The following is a 20,759-nucleotide window of genomic DNA, read 5'->3' as shown; positions in this document are numbered from 1 at the left end:
ATCTCTCAAGGTCGAAGCCACGGCATCTCCCCGACAAGGCCCCCCAGTGATCCTGGACACGCATCTTCAGGACACCTGAACCGGGCCCACAAGGACACCTTGGGACACCTCCTTTGACCCCCAGCAACAGGCCACATCAACACTGGCACCGAAGATTGAAGGCCACATTGCTCCAGCAGAGGCCTTGATCCCCTCAGCCTTCAAGTCCGCAATGCAAGCTCCATCCCCCGGAAGTCGCATCTGAACACTTCGAGGCCTCTTTACGAGGTCTGCTCTTGCTTGGCACTCCCCAAATTTCAATGTCTGACTCCCTATGTTCTAGTTTCCATCCTCGTCCACACAAAGATTGAGCATGGCTCCTACTTGGGTGGGGGGTTTGTGGGACTCAGTCTGGAGAGACCACTGTGGGCTACAGCCGCACCACCATCTTGGACATAGATCGTGAACAGGACTTGTTCTGGTTCCTCGTGCAATAGGATTAATGCCTGAAAGCCACTGTTTGCCATTTGAGAGGGAAATGGCTTCTTGTAACATTGGTGTCATTAAATCTACACTGATTAAGTACAATTTCTCACAGTGACTGCAAAGTCTGGAATAAAACTGCTTTGATCTTCAAATGCACATTCATTAAAATTTTATTTAAAAAACATTTATAAACTGAAACATGAAATTGCCTATTTTATTTAATCTTTTAATTTATCTAATCTCTAAAGATGATATGTTGACACAAAAGCATTTAGTCAGGACATTTCATTAAAGGGTAAGGAGTGCGGCAGAAGTGAAAAGGAAGAAACCATTTCAATTCCTACCCAGGTCAATAACCAGGCACGTCAGGATAATTGTTCAAGTTTATTATCATCCAATTGCATAAGTATAGGTTAGGACTTTATTCCCTGGAACATAGAATAATGAGGGGGAGATGTGATAGAGATATAAAAAAATGATGAGGGGTATAGATAGAGTAAATGCAAGTAGGGTTTTTCCACTGCAGATAGGTGAGGTACCCACCAAAGGACATAGGTTAAGGGTGAAAGGGGAAAGGGGAAAAGTTCAGCACGGACATTAGGGGAACTTCTTCGCGCAGAGTTGTGGGAGTGTGGAACAAGCTGCCATCTGAAGTGATGAATGTGGGCTCAATTTTCATGTTGAAGAATAATTTGGACAGGTACATGGATGGGAGGGAGATGGAGAGATATGGACTGGGTCCAGGTCTATGGGACTAGGCAGAATGAAAGTTCGGCACAGACTAGAAGGGCTGAAGGGTCTGTTTTCTGTGCTGTAATGTTCTATGGCAAAACAATGTGGTGCAATCCTTGGCAGGAATGGATACAAGTTGAGGAAAGATTGAAAGACATTGCTGGTCTGAGGCTGAAAGCTCGCTCGGTGCACATTGTACTGCAGTTAATCACGCCATCAGCTCGAACCCAGGATCTCCACTCACAAGGGCAGCAGGTGCATGGGAAGAGCACCACCTGCAGGTTTCCCCATCAGGTTGCATACTATCCTTACTACAACTGAGGATGCCCATTGTACTGTATTATAAGATTTACTGTAGCCAAGTTGCACTCAAGTCATTTTGGTTTGAAGATGAAAGTTGATCAGGAGGCTGGGGAGGCCTTGCCTTCTTTAAAATAGCGCTGTGGAATGTTTAATCTCCTCTGAGCACAAATGAGCCTCAATTTAATGTCTCATCTGCAAGGCAGTCCCTCCGATGATTTTCTCATTATTACCTCACTGACAAAAGACAAAGGAGGAAAAACCCAACACCAACCCACCAATTTTCCCCTTGCAACCGTGTCTGCCTGTCCCGCATCGGACTTGTCAGCCACCAACAAGCCTGCAGCTGACGTGGACATTACCCCTCCATGAATCTTCGTCCGTGAAGCCAAGCCAAAGAAAGAAAAAAGAAGAACATTGTTGTGCTAGCCTAGGTTTTATCTGGTGTTTAGAGTGAGGCTTGAACCACAACTTTTTTGTCTCAAAAACACACAGAAATGCTGGAGGAACCCAGCCGGTCTTGCAGCGTCCATAAGAGGGAAAGGAATATTACTAATGTTTTTGGACGCTGTGACACCAGCTGAGTTCCTCCAGCATTTCTGTGTGTTTTTACTACAATCACCACGTCTACAGACTTTCGTATTTCCTTTTTTGTCTCAAAGGCAAGAAAGAGGGTGACAGCTGGCATTCATATTAAACATTTTCTCAGTTCTAATGGAAATGTTGCCAGAATGTCAATCCTCTCATCCCACCGCAAGTGTTTCACCCATAACACTATTCCTTGGAGTTAAATTCTATAACACTGCAATGTATAATCCAAGGATGATCAAAAATTGTAATATATTCACTGCAATCTAACAATTCCCTGATGTTCACTTCTGGTGATCCTCCAACCAGAGTTCTCCAACCCCGTACCACCCACTTCTATCACTTACTCAACTCATCAACAGAACTGCTCTGGCAGGCCAGGCCCATTGTTTCTGCCTGCTCCTGCCCCACCAAGCTCATTCCCTCGTACCTCGACACCATCTCAACCTGCCTTGCGCCGTCCCCTCCCACTTACATCTGATCACCACTCACACACTCCACTTCTTTGAAGAATTCCATTTCTCTGGCCTCCACCACCATATCTTCATCGTTTACACATCCATTCCTTACCAGGAATACTCAATTGAGTAATGTTTTCCTCCACTCGACAGAACTTGTCCTCACTGTTAATAACTTTGCCTTTAACTCCCAATTCAGGGTGTAGCCATGGGCACATGTAGGTGTCCCAGCTACGCCTGCCTTTTTGTTGGGTATGTGGAATAGTCCTGTTCCAAACTCACTCAGGTCGCACTCCTCAACTTTTCTCCGCAACACCAACTCCTCTTGCAGAACTTGACAATTTCATTAACCTGCCAGCTTCCACCCTGCCTTTTAACTTACCTGGACTGTTTCTGACACCTCTCTCTTGGTCTCCCACCTCAGGAGAAAAAATATCAGTGGTCATCTGATTACCACAAGTTGGATTATACCTCCTTCCACTCTGTATATTGCAAGGACACCATCCCTTTCTACCAGTTCCTCTGCCGCTCTGTTCCCAGGATGAGGCCTTCCATTGAAGGATCTCCACAATCTCCTCTTTATACTGTGATTGAAAAAGCCCACATTTCCTCCATTACTTATACTTGGACTTTTACCCCACTCCCTCCAGGCAGAACAGGACTGATTCCCTCTCGTCCTCACTTTCCACCCCACCAGCTGCCACATCTAACATATTCTCCAACACAGCACAACTCCTCCATCAGCCACATCTCCCCCCCCCCCTACCCACTCCAACATGCTTTTAACAAGGACAAGTCTCTCCACTTCAACTTCCCCCAACACGTCTGTCCTCAGCCTCATCCCTGGCCCGATCACCTCATGACCCCACCCCCAGCTTCTAGTCCTGATAAGGGGTCCCAACCCAAAATGTTGTCCAATGATTTCTCTTCATTGATGGTGCCTGATGTGCTGTGTTCCTCAAGCAACTCATTGTTTGCTTAAGATTCCAGCATTTACAGTCTTTATGTTTCACAGACCACGTTAAAATGTTTAAAATTTTAAAACAAAAATTAAATTTAGACATACAAGCCTTTCTGGCCAAATACACTCAATTAGCCCCCAACCCTGTACATTTTTTTTTGAAGGGTGGGAGGAAACCAGAGCACTCGGGGGAAAACCCACGTAGACACGGGGAGAATGTACAAACTCCTTATGGACAGCGCTGGATTTGAACCTGGGACGGTGGGATTATAATAGCTTTACATTAACTGGGCTGCCCTTATTGAACTGTTTATTTCAGCCTCCTTCACATTTCATTTGTTGTCATATTCTGCCATGATTAAGCAGCATTCATCGGAAACCTGAGGCTTATAACTTTGTACATCTTTTGACTTGATGCACTCCTTCACATGTCCACAAATCCCGAGATCATACATGCTCTGCATTCTTAATGTTTGCCTGGCTACATCCTTACACAGATCTATCCATTTCTGGTCATTTATGGCACAGTATGTTAATACTGCAGAGCTAGCAGAGACATTGCAGCTTATTAGTTCCAGGTTTGAGGATTTTTTCCCCTTGTTCAATTAATTTTATACCCACTCAGTCATGTAATGTAATACTACATCACTGCTGTGGATGACAATCATAAGGACCAGGTGGGAGGCAAGTTAACTTTGTTTGTAGTTTGTGTCCATTACAAACATTCATTTTCATTATAAGGTTGAAGTTATAAAATAACTATTTGCTGAAACATGACTTTTAAAAACCAACCTTAAATCGATCCTGTCGTTCACAGAGACTCCCATTTGGCATAGGTGCTCGGCATTTGTGTTTTACAGGTTCAAATTTCCCTGCAAAGGTTATGTATCTGGTTTTCAGCAAGGCTGCCATCTCCTCGTTTTCAGAATCATCATCCATTTCTTTGGACCCCCAGAACCGATGTGGAGTGTGAACTCTAGTGAAGACGTATACACAAAGGGTAAGATCCACCTTGCAATCCACACAATATTAAGTTTCATTAAGCTGACAATTATATTTTGCATTAGAAATTAAATGGTATAATGATACAGTTCAACAATATTGCATTAGGCCACGCACTGGCATAGAAATGCACACCTTTTAATTTTCAATGGGACTGAATAAAATGTCGATGTTGTTGCTATTAGGATTTCACGGTTATGAGCAATCTTCAACATTTACGGAAAAAAATCAAATAAATGCAAGTTGTTTATTCCAACTTGGTCATTGATAACAGAGGGAAATGAACGATTAACATGATTGTACATGATTAGGGCAGCACATTTAGCGTCGTGTTTAGTGCAACGCTGTTAAAGCACCAGCAATCTCGTGCTGTCTGTAAGGAGTTTGTACGTTCTCCCCGTGCCTGCATGGGTTTTCCCCAGGGGCACTGGTTTCCTTCCACCATTCAAAACTTACCAGGGGTTGTAGGTCAATTGGGTGGCACAGGCTCGTGGGCTGAAAGGGCCTGCCACCGTGCTGCATGTCTAAATTTAAACTTAAAATATTTTAATTTAAAATGATATTACATATTCAGAGTTAAAGTTCAAACCTAAAATGTTGATCTATTTTTTTCTTTTGACTAACACATAAATTTGCTGGACTTTAGGAGAAAGAAGGGGAGTGGCATCAATTAATTACTCCTATACAGAGCAGAGGTTTGGAATCAATGGTCTGAATGGCTTCCTTCCTTGAACTCATAACTCTGATATTTGACGTTTCTACATTTTCATTACAAATCAATATCTACATTCAGGCAAATAGTTTTATTCGACATCCACATATCCAGCTGTGAGATTAATATTCTTGATCACCACTGGTTAAAACAAAGGATAGAATGCCCTCTGGTGGTTAAATAGATACATTACCCAAGAAAATAAACATTCAGTATATATTTTTCATGACCAAACCAAAAAAAATAGCAAAATGTCACTAATTTACAAAAAAAAACTCTTGAAAAATGCCAAACCAACGAATAGCAAATATATTTGGTCCAGAGTTAGCAGGAGGCACAGCTCACTTCTTTTGAGAGCTCAGAGTTATCAGTGGGAGAAGGACAAATCCCCAAACTGAAATTAATAAATACTTTTGGAGGGATAAACTAGAAAAAACAAATGTGCAAAAATAGATATCGTGGCACAGTGGTTAGCGCAACGCCTTTACAGCGCCAGCGAGTACAAATCCCGCACTGCCAGTAAGGATTAAATACAGGTAAATAAAAATTTAAGGACTGTCTGTTCCACTATAATGCGACTTTTTTCTTGCACCATCATTAATGTGCATTTTATCTAACCATCTTTTGTATTTAATTAACCCTTTTTAATTTAATGTATACAATTACAGTATAACTCAAAATGGTTGGGACCTGGGCCTATTTCGGATAAATGGATTTTTCAGAGAACTATCATTTAAAAAAAACCAGTCCAGTAGCAACAGCAAATCACTTGTATCAGTGTTTAAACAACAACAACAAGGGAAGGCATTAAAATAATGTTTAATTTTCATCAAAAAAAATGCTGGCCACCGCCCATCACCAACACCTCCCCACTGAGGCCCCACTTGTGCCAGCAGCCTGATGTACCCACTGCCGCAGGGAGCCCGAGTTTCCGCATTGCAGCTGGAAGCTCGAGGTTCTCTGCTGCCGCTGGGAGCCCAACGTCCCAGCTGCCGCTGCCGGGAGCCCGAGGTCCGCACTGCCACTGGTAGCCTGAGGTCCGCAGTCGCCAACAGGAGCCCAAGGTCCGCTGCCGCCACCAGCAGCTCGAGATTTGCTCTGCTGCCGGCAGCCCGAGGTCCCCACTCCTGTCGCCAGCGGCCCGAAGTCCCCGGTCAGTTCAGCTCCCGAAAAATTTTTGGATAAATGAGGATTTCTGATTTGTTTGAGATATCCTCATTTATCCGAAATTTAAATTTTTTTTTTGGATAATTGAGGATTTCGGAGAATCTTATTTCAGATCATTGGAATTGTACTGTATTTCCTTTATGAAGTATCTGTTTGAGCAAGAAAGAATTTTGGTGGAGATATACATCTTACAATGTACATGTCAATAAACTTATTGTCAAATAGATCACTAAAGGTCATCTGCACATTTGCTGAAAATAAATCCATTGCACAAAATTAGTTTAAATCATGACTTGCATTATCAGTGGCAAAATTAAAACACATGCATTATTTTTACTACGGAACTGATGTACAAAATAATTCTGGATCAGCAAGCTAATATTTACCTGACATTGCAGATAAGATTTCAACACATTATAATTTTATCCCAAGTTGTAAAAACCTAATTTTTTAAATTTAGACATACTGGACAGTAACAGGCCCTTTCAGCCCACTTATACCCAATTGACCTACACCCCCTGGTATGTTTTGAAGGGTGGGAGTAAACCGGAGCACTCAGAGGAAAACCCACACAGACACAGAGGGAACGTACAAACCCTTTACAGACAGCATGGGATTCGAACCCTGGTCCCAATTGCTAGCCACGTAACAGCATTGTGCTAACTCTAACGCCTACGCTCACTGTGCTGCCGGTACACAAACCTTATTCCAGTGCAATGAGAAATGACTATGTGGAAAAAGACCAGTAATTGTTGTAAATATTATCAGGTTATCAACAGACTCAAGGAGAGCAAACCAGAGGATCATCAACAAGGATAGTTTCAATAGTTTTAATGGTTAATAACCACAATAAAACACACTTAGGTGAAGGTATTTGTGAAACTTTGCTCTCCATTTTCCCCCTCGGCAAGAAGCAGATCATTTCGTAAGTGGCAGATCCACCTCTATCCATCCATCGATCCTTCCTTGGAAAATATCGAGCGACCAGATGATACAGTCACCCAGTAATTTTCTAAAGCTACTGTCAGTAACTGCAGCCAGCTGTGTCACACAATTATAGAAAGTGTAGGGGTGAAATTAAAAAGAAAGTTAGGAAACCAAAGAGAGCCATGAAAAATCATTTCAAATAAAATCAAAGAAAATGCAGATGTTCAACTAAGAAAGGGACATATAATGATGTATCACGTGCGGAGTAAAGTTCTCAATAAGTATTTTGTGGCCATCTTCACAAAAAGGGGGAGGGGGTAATAAGGGCAACACAGTTAGCGTAGCAAATAGCGGAACACTGGGGTTGGAGTCCTGCACTGTGAGGAGATTGTACATTCTCCGCATGCTGGCATGGGTTTCCTCCAGGTGCTCCGGTTTCCTCCCACCCTTCAAAACAAAATGAACCGGGGATGTAATAGGCTCATGGGCCATAAAGGGCCGGTTACCTTGCTGTACGTCTAAAAAATCTCAAGTAGAAAGAATACAAAATATTGGTGGTATACACAGCAGAAGAGGGAGCATTAAGGGGCACAGCTTTGAAAATGACTAAATCACGAGAGCCATTTGAAATAGATTCCAAGCTATAAAAGTAGGGAGGAAATTGCTGAGGCCTTGACCATCATTTTTCAATCCTCCCATGCTTAGGAGTAGTGCCAAAAGATTGGAAGACTGCTAACATTGTACTGCTGTCGAAAGAGGGAGGAAGGGAAAAACTAAATGATTATAGACCAGTTAGTTTTATTTTGGCAGGGGGGAAAATTATTAGAATTCATTCTAATGGAAAATATAAACCTTCATTAGAATCGCACAAATTGATAGGACAGGCAGAAAAGATTTTTTTTATATACAAGGAACAGTTGTGTCTGTCAAGTATTATCATCTGATTGCACAAGTACAACCTGACGAAACAGTGTTCTCCGGTCCTCAGTGCAAAGTATGACATACATGCAGACAAACAATACATGAGCAGAACAAGTATTCCGATACAATAAAAAATATTGTTTCATGAATATGAGAGTCTTGATGGTTAGTGTGAACAGTTCCTTTGATTGTTCATCATTCTCACTGCTTGTGGGAAGAATATGTTCCTCAGCCTGACAGTGCTGGCTCTGATATTCCTGTATCTCTTTCCCGATGGGAGCAGCTGAAAGATGCTGTGTGAAGGCTAGAAGGAGTCCTCAATGCTTCTGCACATCCTCTTCAAACAACGATCCCAATAGATCACGTCAATGGTTGGGGGAGGTGGAGGTGGGGAAGGGAGACTCCAGTGATCCTCTCTGCCACTCTTACGGTCTTGTGGATTGACCTCCAAACCATTTCTCTGCAGCAACCATACCACACAGTGACGCAGCCAGCCAGGATGATCTCAATAGAGCTCCTGTCGAGGGTTGACATAATGGTGGCTGGTGGCCTTGCCTGCGTCAGTCTTGTCAGGAAGTGCAGTCAGTGTTGCGCCTTCCTGACAAGTAAGGAGATGTTCAGTATCCATGATAGGTCATTAGTTAAGTGAACTCAAGGAACTTCACGCTCCACTCTCTTCACAACAGAGTTGTTGATGTGTAGTGAAGGATGGTCATTCCTGGTCCTCCTGAAGTCCACAGTCATCTCTTTTGTTTTGTCCATGTTTTCTTCACATACGTTAGTGTCTGACTAACGACTGAATTTTTGGAGAAGATAGAAAAAGCAGTCATTGTGGGGAGAGATTTGATGTAAACTACGTGAATTTTACAAGGCTCTCAGTGAGTTCCACATGGAAGTATAGTGAAACAAGTAAAAGACCAAGGATTCAATATGAATTTGGTCCAGTGGCATGAAGTCAAAATAACAGTCAATGGATATTTTACTGGTGTTCAGAATTCAATTCCTTGCTTCAAAGATGAGGAATAATAAATAGGATAGGTAGTTTGACTTTATTCCTAGCTTAGAGAAAGGTTCAGTCAATAGAATGGCAAGGTTACACTCCCACAAACACTTTGATGTATCTCATTTTATAAAACAAAACAGCTATCCACACCTGTGCATTAATTCCGAGCAAGGGAATCAACTTAAGGGTTTCAATATATTTTTCCTTATTTAATTTAGAGATGCAGCAGTGTTACAGGCCCTTCCGGCCCAAGCCACCCAAATATACGCATGTGACCAATTAATCCATGAACCCCATACGTCTTTAGAATGTGGGAGGGAACCAAAGAACCTGGAGGAATCCCACAAAGACACAGGGAGAATGTAGCGGTGGATTTGAACCTGGGTAGCTGGTGGCCACTAACGTGGGTTGTTCTCAGATTTCATAATGTCCATTTTCTACAGCTATCTATTTCTTATTGCTCTACATACATGTTTTTATAATTCTACCTGTGTCCATCAGCAACTTCTGCAGATGCACCATTGAAAATTCACTTTTAGGATGTGTGGGACAGGTACTGCTTGACACAAGACTACAAGACTTCAGAGTATTCTTTATAACTCAGGCTAATCATTAAACCCCTTTCTACTCCATCTACACTTTTCACTGCCTCTGAAGAGCAGCCAACATATTAAAAGATTCATCCCACCCCAGCTACGCTCTTCATTTTCGTCCCGTCAGGAAGAAGATCCACAAGTTCGAAAGCACAATCACAAGACAGTCTCTTTCCTGCTGTGACAGACTCCACAGCAAAACTCACGCTGGTGAGCATTTGTCACTTGTGTCATTTCAGAATCAGAATTTATTGTCATGAACAAGACATGAAATTGTGTGTTTTGTGGAAGAATCACAGTGAAAATATTCATATTTTAACCATCTTACTATAGAAAATATAAAAATAGGAGTGCATGAAAAGAAAGGCAGTGTCTTTGGTTCAATGGTTATTCAGGAATCTGTTGGCAGCGGGAAGAAGCTGTCCTTGTGCCACTGAGTGCTCGTCATTTAGGCTCCTGTACCTTTTTCCCAATGGTAGCAAATTGAAGAGGGTGTGGATTGGGTGATGGGGGTCTTTGTGGATAGAGGCTGCTTTTTTAAGACACTGCCTCATGTAGATGTCCTCGATGGAGTGATGCCAGTGATATTTGTAAATTGTAAATTGGGGAGACCCTGTTTATTGAAATTTATTTTATTCCACTCCTTGACAAGATCTATGGAAAAGTATAGGAGGCAGAAAATAAAAACAAAGAATAAGGAAGAAAAACAAAATTCCTGATCAGATATTCATCATTGATATATCATCACCTTCAGGCCCTTGAAAAGGATCTTCACATTGGAAATCCTGTGAGCTCCTCATAATTCTCAACACATTCATTAAAGCTAAAAATTATATTTTTTCCACAAATTCCATGAACGCATTTTTATTTTCCATTTCAAATTGTTCTCGTGATTTGTGGATTCCACGAGAGTGAGTTTCTATTAACCGAATTTTGTTATATGTAACTTCATTTACCTGCTTTTTCCATACAGTTGTTTAAATATTTAACTAAGCAATCAAGTATTTGTCAAAACATCACTGATGTGAACAGGACATAGCATCCAAGGTATGGTCCAACAATTAGCTGATCAATTTGATTATTTTTAGTGCAGCATTCTATAAAAGTTTTGTTATTTTTGATCTGCAATGGTTGGAAATATTGAAAGACATTCTACAAATTTATCTTTTTTTAAAAAAAATGTAGACATGCAGCATGGTAAAAGGCACTTTCGCCCACGAGCCCATGCCACCCAATTGATTTACAACCCCAGCATGTTTTGAACAGTGGAAGGAAACCGGAGCACCCGGAGGAATCTCAGACATGGGGAAACATACAAACGCCTTACAGACAGCGCCAGATTTAACCCCAGTTGCTTGTGCTATAACAGCTTTGGGCTAACTGTCTTGATAACCTTCCCAGTCTCGTTATCCGTGCCACAATGTTGAATGTAAAATTATCAATTATCCACAATAACTTTTCTTTGCAAAGTGAACATACAGGTACACAATCCTTTATCCGGAACCCTTGGGGGACAGTGTGTTCCAAATTTTGGATTTTTCCGGATTCCAGAAAACCAAATTTAAGCCCATCTGAATTGGGCTGCCAATATCCACCCCCACCCCCTTCCAGTCGTGCTGCCAACTCCCCCCCCCTCGCCCACCTGACTCGCGCTGCCAGTCTCCCCCCCACACCCCCCACCCTCACCCACCCGACTCGTGCTGCCGGTCTTTCACCCGCCCGACAAGTGCTGCCAGTCTCTCATCCGCCCGACTCACGCTGCCGGTCTCTCTCCCCACTTGCCGGATTTTGGAGCTTTCTGGATTTTAGATGTCCGGATAAAGGATTGTGTACGTGTACTTTTAACTCTCAAATTATGAACAATTCTATCAAGCAGACGTCCATCCGCAACTTATTTAATATGACAAAAACAAGAACAAATTAAAGATAAATTACTTGAGAATTTTGCCAGATGTTGACTGCTCTTCACCCCAGTACTGAAGGTCTAACCCAAAAGGCATCATAGGGGCATTTCTCATTTCTTCTTCCATTTTTCTTTTCCTGGCATCTTCACTGGACAGTTTGGGCCCTGCTGATTTGGATGCCAGAATATTGTCCTTGGAAGTTCCAGGTAGACTATTGGAAGAATATACATTTTTTAAAAATGGAATGTAACATGTTGCACAATTTCATTAACCTCTAATAGTAACATTCCCATTAATACAGAGCCTCTTTGACTAATACCATCATTATTCCTGGAGCTCACTTATGGAAAAGTAAAAGTTGGCACCATCTCTTTTTCAGAGATAATGAAAAAGCATACAATAAACCACTTTTCATCTCTTCCCCAGTATTTGCTTAAGTATTTGCCAAAGCTTAAACACGAAAAACGAAACAATCTTTTCAAGCAATAGGAGCAATCCAAAGTACATTTGACCACAAAAAAGAGACATAGCATCCTAAGCACCCTCTGTCAATCAGTAAGATCTTGTATCTCAAATTCCCTTTCCCACCCAATCACCATATCCCCTGATTCCCTTTCAACTGAACAATGAACGATTGTGAAGTACAGAGTATTTCAATGTTTTCTGAGGTGAACCAATTCTTTTTCCTCTTAGGAAAATGCTTTCCCTGGTGAGGTACAAGCTAGTCACTGTCAAGACAGTTTAAAAATTCCTTGTGACATTATATCTTAAAGTGATCAACAGAATGCAAACTGACATTACAGCAGCGAGCTTCTTGATCACATTTTTATCCTGATAAACACATGTCCACAGTAAATTTCAGATAATATATTCTCTTAAAATGTCCTCGTTTAATGCATATTTAATGAATTCAAACACTTAATAGATTAATAGTTTCTTATTGAAGAATGAAATGAAAAGTGGTGAATGCAAGTTTGATTTTGACTTTCAAGAAACATTTGGAAAGGTACATGGATGGGAGGGGTACGAAGACTTATGATCTGGATGCGGTAAATGAGATGAGGTAGAATAATTGTTTGTCACAGACTAGATGGGCTGAAGGGCCTGCTTCTGTGCTGCAGTATTCTATGGTTCTAAGACTAAGATTGATCTTATGTAAATTTGTTTGCATTTAGAAAATACAGTAAAATCCCCATTATCTGGAATTCAAGCAACTGGCAAAAATAAAATTGTGGATAATAAATAGGTAAGAAATATAAAAGTTGAACAATGACCCCCCCCCCCCCCACCCCGTCAGTTCGCCAATCACACAACACGCAATCTCAAGTAACCAGAAAATACACATTTACCAAGCCCCATAGGTGTCAGATACCAGAGATTTTAGTGTAATTTGTTCAGATCATTTGGTGTGTAAATCATTGAAAAGTATCAAACTTAAAGCAACTTGTGTAACACTGAAAGAGTATCTTCACCTTAACTCCAATCATTCAACAATATCCCACGAATTTTGATATATTGCATTATTGACTTATGCTCAATTAATGTAATAATTAAATTTCATACAAGACATGAACCTTAAATAAAAGTTATATCATCTGATCTCTCCCTCGCAGCCAAGAAACAATCAAATTGATAGAAACCAAAAAATAACAATTCTACTGTCTATTCAAACTCTGGTCAAAACTCCAACTAGAAGCAGGTGAAGTCAAAGATTCCAAAATTTGGGTCACATTACATCAGTAGCACTGCAACACAACTTTATACCAAAGTGCAATTGGAACAACAACCAGAGTCTCAATGTAGACAAGACAAAGGTGATGTCTGTGGACTTCAGGAGGACGAGGTCAAACACTCTCCATAACACATCAATGGTTCAGTTGTAGAGAGAATGGCGAGCACAAAGGTCCTTGTTGTGCAAAGGATGAACTATTCTGGTCCACAACATCTCCTCATTGGTTAGGAAGGTGCAGCAGTGCCTGCACTTCCACAGGAGGTTGAGGAGGGCAAGGCTACCACCACCATCTTGACAACATTTGACAAGAGCACAATTGAGAGTGCAACATTTGACTGCATCACTTTGTGGTACAGTAGCTGCAAAGCATCAGATCAGAAGACAACACAGAAGATCATCAAAATGGCCAAGAAAATCACTGGAGTTTCCCTTTCCTCTATTGATAACATTTACCAGGAGAACTGCTTAAGTAGAGTTCAAATAATGAACGACTACACTGTCCTTCCAGTACACAGCATCTTTGGCCCATCAAGGAGAATGGTGCCGAAGTGTCCAAATTAGAACTGCCGGTCTGGGAAATAGCATCTTCCTGCAGGTTGTGAGATTGATGAACGATATCCTGTAACAAACTATACAATTTATTTTATATTTTATCTCCATGTATATATGATTATTATGTGCTGTTTATTGTTTGGGTGCAACGTGTTACAGAGAAACATTTCATCTGGTTGTATATTTATAGTCAGGTGATAATAAACTTAAACATGGAAAAAGAAACACATTGGAAGAAGCAGATAGAAGCTATCCAGGTAAGTTTTTAAACTTAACCTCTTCTTGAACTTTGAGGAGGGTCAGGAAGGACATGCACATCTTCCCAAGGTTTCCAAGAAATGCTTGGGCTACCCTAGTATTCAATTCTAGTGGTAAATCATCCCACAGCTGAAAGCATTCTCAGCTGTTGTGATTCCTAACCGAACATTAAGACCATTGAGCGTCACAAAGTGCTTCCATCATTCTCTATTTGAAACCTCACTGGACAAACTTCTGTTCCCTACCAGACAATGAAACTACCAGGAAGTTTAATTTACATAGGACACCTGCACCAACATTCCCTCTAACTTGATGCAAAAATGGAGGCCATGGTGCCAATCCAAATAACTAAATGGCTTAAATAAACAATAGGCATCACACAAATGAAATTATTCAATAAAGTCTGCACTGGAGGGCAGATAATAGTTTATATCAGAAAAGAATATGACATTGTCTTCTGTCAAGCCATTATCTTCTGACCAGCAGGGTCTGTGATGTTCTGCATCACTATAACATCTTATAACATCTCACAAAGTGGCACGGATAATGTAGTTGTTAGCACAACACTGTTACAGCGTCAGCAATCGGAACTGAGGCTCGAATCTCACACTGACTGTAAGGAATTGGTACATTCTCCCCATTTCTGCGTGGGTTTCCTCTGGATTCTCGGCTTTCTCCCATTGTTCAAAACATATTGGGGGTTGTAGGTTAAGGGGGCAGCACTGACTTGTGGGCCTAAATGGCCTATTAAAAAAAATTATAAACCATCATCATATTGTATACACCATCAGTGTTGTGGAAAATTTATAAACACTCCGGGGGCTCTGGTTTCCTCACACCCTTTGAAAACGTACTGGAGTGTAGGTTAATGGCAGCACAGACTCGTGGGGCTGAATTGGCCTGTTACTGTGCTTTATGTCTAAATTTTAAAAGTGTAAATTTAAATTTAAACAATGCTGGAGAAACTCAGCAGGTCAAACAGTGTCCTTCATATAGCAAATACAAAAATACATTACCAAAGTTTCAGACTTGAGCCAGGACACTGTTTGACCTGATGAGTTTCTCCAGCACTGTGCTTTTACTTCAACCACAGAGTCTACAGACTTTTGTGTTTTACTGCCATCAGTGTTATGGATAATGATGAGGCTATATGGTTTTTTTATGTTCTCTAAAGGACACAAACTTTGCTTCAACAATTTCTCCTCGATTTTTCAAATAATATGGCAAAATTCTGAAATAGCTGATTGTTGTCTTTCATTCATTCATTTCGTTGGAGCTCAAGTCTTGCAGACATGACCATAATAAATGTTCAGCTTCAGACATCCCCAGCCAGATTGCTCAACTGTTTGAGGTACATTTCCTTCATCTATTTCTGCTAAGTGAACTGAAACCCTTCAACTAATTCCTAAAGGCCAAATTGTTTTGACTGGATCGATTCAAAGAACTCAGACACTGAAACTACGTTACAATTACTTGATCAAGATCTATTTTACCAGTGCTTTCTTCTATATCACAACTTTCAAAAGCTCCTTGGATTCATTAACAAAAGATTCAATTTGTAATGTCTTTATCTTGTCCAACAGAAAGTAGCTCCTGTGTTCTGCTGTGATCAGTGTCCTTCGCTATTGAAAAATAGGGGTCTTCATGAATGGAAAATATTAGTTGCTTAATTCCAGATCTTGTTGAGGCAGCAAGCAGCCCATATTCATATTTTATCAATTTAAGGAACTAGAATTCCTTAGATATACACTACTACTCAAGTTATTCTGCCAAAAAGAGTGGTGGTTAATAGTTATTCTAACACAGTGCAAATGTATGAAATTTATACAGTTCTTTTATCAGCCTTGGTTGCAGTATTTTAAATTATACAATTGCTTTAAACAAATAACAAAAAGCAGAGGTTAAAAATCAGAATAATAGAGATATATACTGACACAGGATCTATGTTGAGATCTTTGTGTGAATTATTTATGTTTAGCTGCTAGTTTCATGGTATGCTACAGTTAACATTTAGATGAATGAGCTAGTGCCGGCTTCCATTGCATCCTTTTCAATTATTGTTTTTCACAGAATTCCATTTGAAAGTTTATTTATTTGTTACAAAATACCTAGTACAGTCAAAAGAACAGAAAAAATGGGTAATCGCGAAGATTTATACAGCTTTGTAAAGAATACGATTTAGAGTATAGGATTACAATGAAATAAATAACAGATCAACTAGCACCAAGCAACGGCAGGATTAGAGTACTGGTATGAATTCATTCAGGAGCCTGATGGCTGTGAGGAAGAAACTGTCTTAAAACCTGTGGGTGCGCAATTTCACACTTTTAAGCCTTCTCCCCGAAGGAAGGAGAAGAGAGCGTGTTCAGGGTGTGATGGTTCCTTCAGTATGTTAGATGTCTTTCCTAGGCAGTGGGAGGTGTTAAAGGAGTCCATGAACGGAAAAATGCTTACGATGTAGTCATTGTCATTTTGTGGTAAATAAAATAATTCTTCTGGGTTTTCCCTTCATTCATTCTTCCTTTCATTTTAGAAAGTACCCCTCTATTGATGCTACTATTCGGTGGTTTTATACTGATAGCTAGGAAGCCAAAGCAGAGGAATAATAATGAGCACAAAATGTATCCAAATTGGGGAACTTATTCTTAGGACATATAACAGTACAGCACAGGAACAGTCCTTCATCAAATTACATACGCACCAAACATGATACCAAATTAAACTAAATCTATTTCTACACATGATCCATTTCCTGAATTTCTATCTATCATATCCGGTTCTGCCACAATCCCTGGCAGCCAGTCCCAAGCACTCTAAATTTCCTTTAAATTTTCCCCCTCTTTTCATTTATTCTATCTATGCACATTTTACCCTGGCAAAAGGATTCTGTTTAGACCCTTTCATAGATTTTTCAATTTTTATCTCCCTCACTCCAGAAAAGACAACCCATTTGTCCAGTCTCTCCTTAAAGCTAATATCCTCTAATCCAGGTGGCATCCTGGCAAATCCAAGAGTTGCACATTGCACAACTTTCCTGTAACCAGAATTGTATACAATACTCCAAAGTGGTTTATCAAAGGTTTTATCCAGCTGCAGCTTTGTTACTCAATGCCCTAATCCAGCCCATTCTCAGCGGGGGCTGTACAGTCCTCCCTGGGGGACCACAGACTGAAATCATAAAATAATTTTGATGGTTTTTATGTAGTTGGTGGGAGAAAACTATGGAAGAAACCAACTAGACTGCTTCACAGGGAAGGGGGCACATAAACTTTAAGCAGAGTCCCAAAGGGGCAATTAAAATGATTGAGAATGGAGGCAAGCATGACTCACACCTCTTTTTCCACCTTGTACAATTTGAATGGCCACTTTCAGGAAGTTATAGACCAGGAACCCTTGTACATTAATATTCCTTAGGCTCTTGCCACTAATTCTAGACATTCTCCTTACATTTGACTTCCCAAAGTGCAACACTTCACACTTACGACGATTGAACTCCATTTGTTATTTTTCCATCTATGTTTGTAATTAATCTATTTCCTGGTGTATCATTTCATGGCCCTCTACGCTGTCCAAAACTCAACCAATCTTTTGGTGTCATCTGCAAGCTTACTAACCCGAACATCTACATTTTTATCCAAGTTATTTATATACATATACATAACAGGGTTGTCTTCAGAGTTTCCACTAGAATTAGTTAATCCATCACCAAATCTACAATTTGTCCTGCCCCATTGCAATCAGTTGCCCTTAAAATAATTTAGAAAAGAACATAATTCATTGAAAATACATTGATATATTTAAGATCAAATAAATTAATAGATTAAAATTGGTTTTATTGAATGTTGAAGTTTATGGCCTGCCTAGCTATCAGGTTTTCCATTAAATCCATGCCACTTGAACAAAGTTCAAACCCATTATAGATGTTCAGGTGATCATCCAATTATTTATCTTTCGATGTGGGGAGGCCTTCTCTCTCCACCCTTCAGACAGTGAGCAACAGACTTTCACTTCTTTGAATATTTACCCTATCAAAAAATAAATAATCAAATGTAAATCCATCAACTTTGAAAAATCCTATTTAAAAAAAATAATTGTGGACAGAGGTTCTGACAAAGAATCCACAACCTAAAATTTTAACTCTTCTTTCCAAACTGATCTGCTGTATTTCCAGCACTTTCTCCTGTAATCATAGACACATGTGCCCTTCTGAGCTGAAATTGCACATAAAGGGCAGAGTGCAATTGCTGCAATAATACTTACAAACAGCATTCACACTGGGAATGGTAATCATTCAACTCTGAATCAGTACTACTACTAGATCCATGAAATCATTACTGATGCTTCTCATCAACAACCCAGCTCCCCCTTTGTAACCCCATCCAGCCATCACTGAAGCAACTTTCGATCACCTCTATTTTATTCTCAATCGCATCTACTCTCTCCACCACTGCCATGCTTGACAGCCAATGGCATCGCTTGACAGCTACTGACAACTTCACGTGCCAATGCTCCCTTTCAAACCCCACTAACGACTGTTCTGAATACTCCATGAACCAGAACTATCCTCTCTCTAACCTAACAGTTCTCTCCACCACCAGCCCACCTCAAACCTGCATCTGACAAAGGAAGAAAGCCTCTCTTTGAACAAAGCCCATGAAATTGGACCAAATTTACAGATACATGCTCTGCATTGGTACAGTGCATAACAAAGATATACAGAGTCAATTCCTTGCTTTTAAATGTGGGTTCTGAACCATTTGGTTACTGCTGCACCATGACTAACAATTTAATGTGGCTCTGCGAGCTCCAATGGATTTCCAAAGCAGGAAGATTCCAGTCAATTCGCAGATGTACTGAGTTTGCTAATCTATGCAGGAAATAATAACTGCCCTTTGTGCCCTGGTATAATCTGGTGATATACTTGAAGGTTCCTTTCTCATTTCCAGTTTCAAATGAAGCACTGTAATACACTACAAGGATAATGAGTGACACTTGTAACTGAGCCCATTCCAAGTCCCATTGATTGAACAGTTTCTGAAAATAATGATAATTTGACAAATGCATTGCAAGTCAATCAGGGCAGGCACATCATATCCCATCAAGGTGCTTTGGAGAAAAGTGGAATGAGGACATCTTCTAGTACAATGAGAATACAAGTTATTTTTGGTATATGTCAAAAGATTCCATTGCCGAAATGCTACAATAAAGTTAATCACCTATGATTTCTTTATTATTCTGTCCATTTGAAATTTTTATATTATATAAATCACATCAGATACACACAAAACATAGCTCCAGCTACAATAATCACTCAGTTAACAAACTGCAATTGTAAGGAAACAAAGTCTCAAATATGAAGTTTTTCTGCAGCCTAATGTATTTATTGAATAGTGTTCAATGGAAAATGGTTATTAAGTTTGCCCTCATAACGGTCAATGAATTTCAAAGAAAAGCCTTTTATGTGAAGTGTTTTGAGGTGTGAAATGCTATACTGCATAAACATGTCTTTCTCATGTTCCTTCATTCTTGTTTAAAATTTACCGCCCTTCATTTATCTGCATAATTATTTCTAGTCTGGTTTATCCAGGTGAATTCATAGATCAACATAAAACACACAACTGCAAAGGTACAGCTGGGGACACAGAAGCAAACAGCGTAACGTGAGAAACTCTGGTCTTCTATAGCCTAATCGTTATTAATAAGTGATTAATGGTGCATTGTGCAGAATGGAGGATGCAAGGTCACCCTAGATCAAGGTTGTGAATAGCAGGCAAAAACAAAAAAGAACTTGCCTATTACAAAAGCAGCTTTACACCGATACTGTGGCTTCAACAGAGCAGAACCTCATCATTGCAGTGCGCTGCTTCCTCTATTTAATACACCAGCATAAAGTTGCTTTCTGTTGTTGAAACAATGCAAAGCAAAGAGCTTTATCTTATTCTATTTCTGTTAATAGCTTTTTTAAAATAAATAACACAGGACAACAATTTTTTTCAAAAGGTTTGCTTCCTGAAACCGAAATTGGGGTTATGATCGACAAATTTAAGCTGAACACAAAGGTAATTTCAGATTTGCATAGCAAGTTGGAGAAACATGAAATTAACTTTTCCTGAATTTAGCATGTTTAATTTCATAAAGATGCTAACACATTGGGTCTGTTCAATTGATCCAAAGATATTTTTCCGCTAATTTTCGTTTGTACTCAGCATCTGATGCCTCTTGTGAAAGTGTCCAACAATAGTTGGCCAGTACTGATGGATTCCAGTTGCTGTGATACCAATTTGCCATGGTCGCAATATCCCGGTGAAACCTTACACCATGTTTGTCACTGATTACACCAAGATCAGCAGAGAAGACGTCCATGTGCGAATGCAGAAAATGAATTTTCGATGACAAGTTGCTCTTCGTGGTTTTGTCGGCTTGAAGTGGACTTTAAAAAATGACAAGAAATCACAAAAATAGGCTGTACCTTAAAAAATTGGTA

The 20,759-nt window shown here is 40.1% G+C and overlaps 1 protein-coding gene across 1 annotated transcript in view; it reads right to left on the bottom strand.

The window, feature by feature from the left end:
• uvssa (UV-stimulated scaffold protein A) overlaps positions 1–20,759 on the bottom strand; it is an 86,474-nt gene that overhangs the window by 10,056 nt on the left and 55,659 nt on the right. The window contains exons 10-11 of the mRNA XM_069923053.1: positions 11,765–11,944; positions 4,297–4,480 (exon numbers count right to left, since the gene is read on the bottom strand). Coding sequence (XP_069779154.1) covers positions 4,297–4,480; positions 11,765–11,944 — 364 coding nt within the window. The remainder of the gene's footprint in view (positions 1–4,296; positions 4,481–11,764; positions 11,945–20,759) is intronic.

This window comes from Narcine bancroftii, chromosome 3 (assembly GCF_036971445.1).
Source record: "Narcine bancroftii isolate sNarBan1 chromosome 3, sNarBan1.hap1, whole genome shotgun sequence".
NCBI lineage: Eukaryota > Metazoa > Chordata > Chondrichthyes > Torpediniformes > Narcinidae > Narcine > Narcine bancroftii.
Note: the sequence above shows the minus strand (reverse complement) of the source record. Positions and strands in the feature narration are given on the sequence as shown.